Source organism: Rhincodon typus, chromosome 7, assembly GCF_021869965.1.
Source record: "Rhincodon typus isolate 14 chromosome 7, sRhiTyp1.1, whole genome shotgun sequence".
NCBI lineage: Eukaryota > Metazoa > Chordata > Chondrichthyes > Orectolobiformes > Rhincodontidae > Rhincodon > Rhincodon typus.
The window spans coordinates 43,660,272-43,671,041 of record NC_063338.1 but is presented as its reverse complement, the minus strand read 5'-3'; the positions used below and the strand labels follow the sequence as shown (position 1 = coordinate 43,671,041).

General features: G+C 36.3%; 1 protein-coding gene across 1 annotated transcript in view; it reads right to left on the bottom strand.

Moving 5' to 3' along the window:
* ola1 (Obg-like ATPase 1) overlaps window positions 1-10,390 on the bottom strand; it is a 192,167-nt gene extending 181,777 nt beyond the window's left edge. Inside the window, exons 1-3 of the mRNA XM_020535435.1 lie at window positions 10,202-10,390; window positions 7,967-8,047; window positions 7,557-7,654 (exon numbers count right to left, since the gene is read on the bottom strand). Of these exons, the coding sequence (XP_020391024.1) occupies window positions 7,557-7,654; window positions 7,967-8,047; window positions 10,202-10,390 (368 nt within the window). The remainder of the gene's footprint in view (window positions 1-7,556; window positions 7,655-7,966; window positions 8,048-10,201) is intronic.
* Window positions 10,391-10,770: the final 380 nt, after the last annotated feature.

Here is a 10,770-nt window from a genome sequence, read left to right as displayed (position 1 = left end):
ATGAAGCCCAGGCAGAGAGAACAGCAGCAGTATACACAAGGAATGGAAAACATGAGCCAAGGAAAAAGAAAAACTTAATGGAGACCATTGGTGGGTGAAAGTGGGTTGGCTACAGTGAAAGCAGCCTTTGTAAGGCTGTGTGGGTTTAGGCAAGAACATGGAAGATCCTCAGGCCTTAAAATTAATGAACTTGATAGCGAGTCCTGAAGGTTGCAGCCCCACCCTCTCCTACCTCAAATCCCTGTACCCACCTTTAGCATATATACCAACCTTTTCCAAGCTACAATTAGTTCTGAAAGGTTACTGGACCTGAAGTGTTAACTCTGCTTTCTCTCCACACATGCCGCCAGACCTGCTGAGTTTCTCCAGCAATCTGTTTTTGTTGGAGCGGAAACCTTTCTTTATAATGCAAAAGGATTGTGCATAGCTACATGGGTGTGATCAATGATGATTGGGACTGAAGCATATAACCATTTGAAAAAGTAGCACCAATATATAGGAAAAAAGATTGCATAGCCTCTTACTCTCACGTCGCCTTTCAATGGGGAAAGAAGTGAAATTACGTGCTTTGCTAAACAAAATTATCTTTCATAAAAACCGAAAGAACTACGGATGCTGGAAATCAGAAACAAAAACAGAAATTGCTGGAAAAGATGAGCAGGTCTGGCAGCATCTACGGAGAGAAATTAGAGTTAATGTTTGGGTCCAGTAACCCTTCCTCAGAACGGAGAAAGGAACCAGAAATGGACCTGAAATGTTTCTCTCCCCAAACGCTGTCATCTCTTTTATATGTTTGAACTGCCAACTGACCAATATTGCTGATGTTCTATATCACTGCAGAACAAGCCAGAGGCAAAATTCTTAAGAGGAGCAGGAACCTTGACAGATATTAGCATTCCCGTCACAGGACAATAGTCGGCTGTCAGATCGCAAACAAAGATTAGCTCCTCTTCTTTACTTGTGAATCTAGATATCCTTCAACACTCGTATTAGGATGTTCCACAAGTGGTACCAATTGTAGCAATTTCTTTTTTTTATTCATTCATGGGATGTGGGTGTTACTGGCTAGAACTGCATTTATTGCTTATCCCTTCTTGAACCACAGTAGTCTTTGGGGTACAAGGATACCATTTGTTTGGGAGGGAGTTTCAGAATTCTGACCCAACAGCACAGGAGGAACAGCGGTATACTTCTAAGTCACAATGGTGTGTGCCTTGCAGGGGACCTTACAGGTGGTGGTGGTGTTCCCTTCTTGGTTTCTTCATCAGCTGTCCATCTCTTTCTCGGTGGTAAAGGCCAAACGTTTGAAAGAAGGCATGTTGGTGGGTTACTGCAAAGCATCTTGTGGCTGCCACTATATATCATGGAATAGCAGTATATATTGTAATATATCCATTCATGGGATGTGGGCATCAGCATTTATTGCCCAACCCTGATTGCACAGAGGGCAGTTATGAGTCAACAACATTGCTGCGGATCTGGAGTTACATGCAGGCCACACCAGGTGAGGATGACAGATTCCCTTCCCCAAAGGATATTAGATGGGTTTTTACAAGAATCGACAATGGCTACATTGTTGCCTTTCGATTATTTCTAATTCCAGGCATTTACTGAATTCAAATTTCATCATCTGCCATGATGGGATTCAAGCCCTTGACCCTAAAGCAATACCCAAGGGTTATGGGTTACTAGGCAGTGACATTACCACTACGCCACTACCTCCCCTAACATTTATTTTCAAGGTGGTGAGTGGAGTGGCAATCAAGAAGGCTAATTTGTCCTGGATTGTGTCAAGCTTCAGGAGTGTTGGAGCCATATTCATCCAATCCATAATTTATAAAATCGTTCAATACATCTTTCAGTTAGCATGGTGGCACATGCAGATGGGCAACACAAAACTTGTCTCCGAGATCTTTATGGACAATGGATTGCTCAGATATTGTCTAATAGAACTCTTTCAAATGCTTTTTAGGAGAACAATTAGATCAGGATTTCAGTTCTTACAGTGAGCTGAACAAGGGTTTCTAAACAATCAGATGCTAAGCTGGGTAGCTTTCTCTCAATCGCACTGTGACACAACTGGAATCTAAACAATTTCCAAACAAAAAACAACGCCAGATAGCCACAAACCCAGTCAAGTGATTTCCTGTACACAGGTCCAAGCAATTAGTTTAAATCTTGTTCAATTAGCTTAACAATTAATCAATTTAGAGTGTCAAATGTCCTGCTTTCCTTCCCATAACTCTCAAAAGAAAAACAGGTTGAAGGGTCCATATGCATCACTGTACACAATCGTTGTAACATGAATCTTCACAAATAAAATGAAGTACCTCCATAAATTACTAGGAACACAACCCCTATAGGATAAATACAGTAACATTTGAGTGACATTTGCATACATTTTGGGTCAGACTACAATGTGGACAGACCTCCAGAATACTCCACCCAAAGTTGGACAGCAGTCACAGAGATGATCAGTAAATAGAAAAAGATACCAATATACAGCATTGGGACACTCAGGTACTTCAGGCAAAAGTGTAGTTCAGACACGTAAACCGCAAACATAAGCCAGAAGGTATACTGGGTTAAATTATCAGATTTCAAATTTGCAATAACGTTCTTTTGCTCTACTGACCCAACAAAAGACAGCAATGAAATGCTTTGGCATGAGGGTGCTTGAACTCCCATAAGCTCAAATTTACCAATAATCTAAGAAAACAATTCTAATCAGATAAATTCACCATTTGCAAAGCTTCACATCAAAATCAACAATGTTCGTCTTTACTATGAAACAACACAGGACCTAGGAATGGGAGTAGGGCAATCAATCCCTTAAGCCTGCCGTGCCAATCTGTAAGACTACAGCTGATCTGCCCCAGTCCTCAGCTCTTTTGTGCCAGCTCCTCATAGCCCTAAACTCCTTGATATTTCAACAAAATATTTTACTGCTTCATTCAGCGATCTAGTCTCCACAATTCTGTGGGGTACAAAACTCCAGCATCCACCATCCTCTGGGAGAATAAATTTCTTTACATTTCAGCTTTAAATGAAGATCCCCTTATTCTATGATCATGCTTCCTAATTTGAGATTCTCCAACGCGTAAAACCATCTTCTCAACAACTCCCCCTGTCAAGCTCCCTCAAAATTTTTCAATAAGAACGCTCCTCATTCTTCTAAATACTAATGAATAAAGGCCTAAGCTGTTTAGCCTCCCCTCCATCCGAAGAATCAGTATAGTGAATGTCTTTTCAAGTGTCTCCCATATAAGTATATCCTTTCTTAAAAATGGGGACCAAAACTGTACTAGGAAAAAAGCCTTTAAGTGGCTTTGCCAGCAATATATTATTATGGATACGTCCATTTTATGTTTCAACTTTGGTGTTCGGTCCTTGCTGAAAGTTTCATTTGCCAATTTCCATTCACAAGTAGTATAGGGAGTTTAAGTAGCATAATGCAATCATCAGATCCTTTGTATAAACTAAGAGTTTAAAAAATGGATTACTACATTGCAGAAATGTGCATATTACATTCAGAGAAATAATGAATAAAATTACAATAGCTGAAGAGCTATTCATGTTAAACATGCCTTCCTAAACTAGATCCAATGTCCTGCAGGTCACAGCACATCAAGTAGGCATTTAGGTACTTTTTTAAACTAAACAAGTTGAAGTGCCACACAGTGTCAAAACAAGAAATGTGCTCACTTTTAGAAATGATTCAAGTTTTCTGAAGTACACCACCTACTGCTTTTTTGCTGGGATGAATATGATCTCTCAACAAAGTACCTCCAAAGCTCAGGTACTACAAAAACCACAAAGTAGAATCATAATCTGGAGTAGAAAGGTCAGACATATAAATCACTGATCTGAAATTTAGCAAAGAAATTACAATCAGCCTTAATGCCAAGAGGGAAATAATATAAAAGAGCTTCCAATCTTGATTACCACCAATATAATTCTAAGTTTTATGTTAATTTTTAGCATTAATTTTTGTTATAAACATCACAGTTCCAGGTTAAAATCCACATATTAATCAAGATTAAAGGTAAATATGATAATTTATCTAGAACTGGTCTGTGATACAATGGGTTCCAAAATCAAAATAGACCTCAATTCATGCTGTCCACCAGTATGGGAAGATGCTACAGTCCAACAATGTTTGTAAAGAATCATACATTGATTCAAAAGACAAGACATAGAAAAAACACTCTTGAAGAAAACAGAAAAACAACCATGCATGAGCATATACAATGCAATCATGGCCTATTTTAATTTTAATCACAATTTCTTCAACATGGCCAAGATAAGTGGCAGGAAAAGTAATCTCGCACAGGTCGGCTACCTGACATTTCCTCGAACCGTTTGGAATACAACTTAAGAGATTCAGCAATAATCCAAACTTCTGCTGCTTGACTTTTATTCTTTGTAAAATGATAAGTGGAGGTGTTTAATGTCCAAAAGGTAGATAAATACTGTTTGACAATTGCAAAATGCGCGAGGAGAGAGATGCACATTTTGGAAATGGAGTATTTTTGCCATTTGAGAAAATAGGTGAAATAAATTAATTAAGTACAAGCTCCACAAAATGTGCCATTAACCCATCATTCAATGGCAAACTGTTATCATACACAATGCAAATTTTTCCACTTCAACATCCTGTGTGTGGCCTTTTGAAGTATGGGTCACACTATGGAGAGCTTGGGTCAATTATTATGAAAAATGGGCTGGAAACTGCTCATATTAATGTAGTACATGACTTTTACTACCAAAAAATAGACAACTTGTAGATCCCACTTGCTGTTGATGTTACATCCCCGAAATAAAATTACAGCTTACAAACCAACTGTCCTAGTTCTCCATGATCCAACAGTTTCTGTTATTTTGATCCATTGCAACAGGAGGATTCACAGTAAACCATACTTGTAAGATTAGCTCACTCAATTTAGATGAGATCATCTGAAGGTGCAGTAAAATAAACAGAAGCATAAATAATGGAGGAACAGACCTCAGTAATGTCTTGTGTTAACAACTTAAGACTGCGATGCAAAAAAATCATGACATATAATTTAGCGTAACAATTTCTTAAATTCATAAGAAAAAAGGAGATGGAATCTGTGACCAAGTTGAGTAAGACAAGAGTTATTGAGTATCACATTAAATTTAGTTGAGAAAATTCAAAAAATACCGGGCTAATAAGAGGAAAACCTCCAGACAGAGCACGGTATAAAATTGACACAGCAGCCATGGTACAATTGAAGAACAGGAGAGAAGGTATCAAATTTCTTGCTTTTTATTTAGAAAGTAGAAATTCCTTACGCGCTATACCAGGAGATTTAACTGTTGAACTAAGCTTGTTGTACTTAGTGCGTCAGCAATACAATTCTTCCAAAAGCATAATCTTTAATCATATTGCAGACCTTACATCTTTGCCAAAGAAAAGGAATATACCAACAGAAATCTACTATTTTTTGCAGCATTTTCTTTTCTGTAAAACACTTTCTCACTTATCAATACCACTTTTTTCAAACAGCCCTTAAGCCTCCAACACATCTGTTCTTCATTGTTCTACATGGGACATTCATTAACTTACAGCATCTTCTCTAGAAACAATATTAATTCCTCCAACTAAAATGGATCAATAGGTGTAGAAAGAAACCAATGAATTTGTATAATATAAATATACTTCATTTTTGATAGTTTTCAAATATTTATCAACATTAATTTATGTAATAATAAAACAGAAAAATAATTCAATGAACTTGCTTCCTTTGAAAGTTTCTTCTTTCTGCATCACTCATCATCACTGACTAAAGATGAATTATATTATTAAGCGGCTTCAAGCAATATACAATTAACACACGAATACATTGTTCAGTTTCCTACACAAGCTTTTATTCTTCACTTAACAAATACTGTATATTCCAATCAAATATAATTTTGTTAAGTAAACTGCTTCCAAACATTTCTGAAAACCGAGACACAATAGTCAAGAAGCTAATTAAGGAAGAGTTCCTTTGATTGTGATCTACACTAACTATTCACATCTGGAAAATAAGATCCTGAACTCTAAGTGCTGACTTTGCTCATTATACTACCTCAAATTCCCACAGCACTGTTTTGTTACTTTTACAAGGTTTTTTCACAAACCCAAAAACAAAAACTATGCTATATAAATAAGCATTAAAGCTCTGGCATAACGTGTATTATAAAGGGCAATTACCTTCCTTCTGACCCATTTCAGTAGATGCCATTCCTTATCACGAAATGCTTCCCACTCATAAATCTACGAGAAATATTTCCTTAATTTTTTTTATGGGAAGGGATGTGCAGGGAGGTAGTCAGTGACTTGCTGGAGGGAAAATAGGAACAGCAGGCAGCAAGCCATTGAGAAAAATGGCTATGTGGTAAATCCGCTTTTGGAACATCACTCATCTGTATTGGCTTTGATCTTTTGACAAACACAGACAACAGTTCAGAGCAGTATATTTTATTGCACTGACTGAACAAACCACAACAGATTTCACAAACCAAGCCTGTTTTTGTCGTAGTTAAAGTTCAGTAGTTATTTTAGTGAAAACGATGTTTAATTCTTGTTGATTATTTCTTTTGAATTGGCCATAAGTAATCACCATCATAACTGGTCCAAAGTAAAAATGGGGTATCTGCAACAAGCAAATCACAGACGGCGTCTTCTGCCAATCTGCCTACTATTAGATTCTGGAAGTAGCATTGCTGTACAATTACAGCCAGCAATTTCCACCAGTAATCATCTCTACACAGGTGCGAGATGCTTTCAGCATAAGGAATCTGTCTCATTACCTGAGACAGACAAATATATATCTTTCATATCCATGCACTAGTTCGAAGACCAGGACAAAGGTATTGCAAGAACACAGCCCGAAATATATCAATTAAGGCCAGGTAGCAATATATCCTCATATGTAGGTTAAAATCATGTGAATTCTGAACACTGAAGAGCAGAAAGATAGATTAATACATATTCACTTATTTAATACTATTCTTTTTGTTGGTAGGCCGCTTACCACACAATTTGTGTACTATACTCTAAACTATAGCAATTACTTTTCATTATTTCAAGCAAGCATGCAATTAAGAAATATTCTGTGGTCCTACACATTTCTATAGTTTTCATTTACTTTAATCATAATTAGATAATCTCTCCAGATGCACATTCTAAATATTCATACATTCAGACACAAATGAATAAATTATGTAGATGAGAGTACTTTTATTCTTCATTATTCTGCATTCCTTTATTGGAAAAGTGAAAGAAGAAACTTCATGAAATTAATGGACCAGAAAATAATACGATTCTTACTTAAGTAAGTCAGTACAATACACTTGCAGTGATACACATTTATCAGACCTTTTAAAAATTATTTGAGATATCGTACGCCAAAAAACAAAGTACAATTCAAAATTCTACACAAGGAACATTTGTGATTAGGTTTTACAAAGACCAATAACCAGATTCTGAGACAATTTTTTTCTGAAATTCCAATTTCCCCTACATAAACCATCTGTAAAAAACTCACCATTTATTCTTCTTTCTGATGTAGTCTTTCTCAGACAGGTTAACCAAATAAATCATTGGTTTTGATGTCAAAAGTAAATGTTTATTCAAAACATCAATCTGAGAAAGAATGCAAAAGATCAACATTAGAGCAAAAATTGCACGTAGCCCGTGTTTTTTTTCCCAAAAATTGGCAGAAACCAAAATGCGTTTCAATTTAAGCAGCTTTAACCTCACCCCACAGAAACAGGACCCATCTCAAACAATGAAGATACTGAATGGCTCCCTCTGACCCAAAGAAAAATGCTGAATTATGCAACAGTCTTTACAACCTAATTACAAGATTTCTACAAGGTAAAGTGACATCTAACACAGATTAAAGAAACAAAAGCAACAGATATTAATACATCCAACCGCACATCAAAGTCTTACCTCTTTGTCATTCCAGTCATGATAGAAGCGTACATGTTTCTTTTCATCGATAACCCAATTCTTGACTTTGCACATTATGTCCTGTAAGGGGTCAAGAGAAAAGCAGGGGCATTACAATACATTAAAAGGTAAATCAACACAACAGGAACTCGATAATTATTCAAGCTGTTAAAAAGCAGCCAAGTGCAATTCATTTCACAACAGAAATTTTATGGGAATGGGAAAAACACAACTTACAGCTAATGTTAATTTTTTGATTATATAAACATTATATTACATGCTCCTTACCCTGAAATATGCAATTGGTCCCTTAATACTGATTGTACAAGAAAGCCACACAGGAACCAGAAAAAAGGGCGAGGATAGTAAAGTAAGAAGTTTATTTTAAATAAAATATATTACATATTTATCTAACCTTACAAATGAGTCAAAAGAGTCCAAAGCTTCTCTTCTATTTTTGTGTTTTTGCCAACACCTCCCCCTTCCAAAAAATGAAGAGGGTGAAAAACTGCTTCAATTCCACAATAGTAACAGAATCATGCTGGTGACCTCCAACCAGCTGCATTCAGTTTCAGAACATCTTTCTCAACAGGAATTCTAAAGGGTTTCTAGTCATCAAGCTTGTGTGCATTCAGAAGGAGCAACTGCAGGAAGAGACAACTTGCTTTGTTTCTCTGTCTTTTCCTTAAAGAAAGATTAATCATCTGTGAAATGGAAACGGCAAACAGCAAGTGACACAAACTGAACCCTTCAAGCCTTTCCTTATCCATTTCATTGCTCTGAATCAGGAGCTGCGTGTGGCATGATTCTCTTCACAGGCAGGTGTTAATAAAAGGCACACCAGCCCAAAAGGTCAAACTCAATTCTTGCATTTAGAAGGGTGCATGATCTGCTTTCCTTAAACACGTAATTTTAAACGTATAACGGAAAGCCTTTAGCAAAACGATAATACCCAATCTACATCAAACTTAAATTTATGACGGCTAATTTATTAACACATTTTAAGATAAATTCTTGAAGTTGACAACTCTTCGTTAGACGTGGCTTCTCTTACAAAAATATCAGAGAAATTGCACAACAGTGCAATAACAAGTTTCAAAACTATAAAATGTAATTGTAGTTTTCATGAGCCATACCAATATGGAAAGGACAATTATTACATTTCTCAGCATCCAAAAAAAAAGAAACATGGGAAGTCAATCACTTGAATAGCAGGTTTCCAACAAGACTGAGTTGATGCAAAAATTTATTACTATCATTTTATCACAACAAACAAAATCCAATTTGGTTTTAAAAAAACTCCTTTACCATCAGCTAAGATTATGGAGTTAGCAAGACAAAATGTACATCTACAAAACCTAGTAGATCTTCTTTACTCTCTAACTCCCTTTTCACAAGAATTACATACCCGATTCATGAGTTTTTAAGAATTAAAATTTCTACATATTTTTTAACTTAATAACATGACACAAACCAATTATACACGCATAAGAATGTAAAAATGTTGGACATAATGTTTACAAACTATTATTTAAACTTAAAAAAGCTTTCAGGAGATTTCACTTGGCATCTTTACATCAACCTTTGACAAGTGATGTAGCCCATTTTTATTCATTGCCTAAAATTGTCAGCAATTATGTGCGTCACTGGCCACCTGCAAATTCTGAATGCCTGCTCCAGCCATCATTGCAAAAACCAATGTCAGGAGGATTAATCTGAGAAAACACCGAGTCCACTAATGGTTTCAGCAGGTGAAATCACCCAGATGGTTAATACAACAAACAGGCAATAGTTTCGCCAAAACAGATGGCAGACAAAATAATAAAGTCTGTAAAGTTTTGGCCTTTCTAACAAAACAGACACGATCCCCTTGCATTAAAAAAATCATAAATTGGTGTTATTTTTCCGAGCTACGGCATCAAGAATCTCAGCAATGGGTTTAAAGATCTCTGTCACGTTCAAAACATATGAAAAGGCTGTGCAAATACTTCCATTCGTCTAGCGTTCTGACCCTAGGTTAGCTACTGAATGAATTACTCGGTGCTAATGATGTCTACAATTCCTGGCCTCAGACACTTATAATTTATACACCAAAATATCACATTAAACCCAGCCTTTTTATACATTTGTCAGCGAACAGGCCAAGGATAACAAGCAGAAAGTAGACTTTAACATTAAGTTTCAAATATTTCATGAGGTTATGGGAAAAAACAGTTCTTTTAAAAGAATGCTTACATATTCAGGTTTTAGTTTTTTGTCACCTCCTCTTACTGCCACTTTCTCTAGTTTGTCAATAATGGGCGTAATTAGCTCTTCATCCTTTAGTCTCAGTTCTTCATGAATAATTTCAATGTCCCGAACAGGATCTACATTCCCTTCAATGTGAACAATTTCATCATCTTCAAAAGCTCCTGAAAGAAACATTTTGTGAAATTTTAAAATACAATTTCAGTTATTAAAAAGTTAAAGATACTCCATTGAATTGAATCTCTAAATTCCATCTAGACTGTAGTGGCAGAAATTGCTAATAAACTGAAGAAAGCAGTGGTATGTTTGCAGCATATTCAATATCGCCTTTAATTCTGAACTCGCCCATTCTTGTTTCTATGAGAAATTAAGTACAAATTTCAAAATAGCTGAATTCATCTGCCACAGCTCTTCTCAGAATCAATCTATTTTATCATTCGGGCTCCAACGGTGATTAGATAATGAACCACTCAGACACACAATTTACACAGCAGCTAATTTCATCGTCCTGATTCCAGGGTATAGATTTTAGGGGGCCATGAAAAGAGCAGATGACG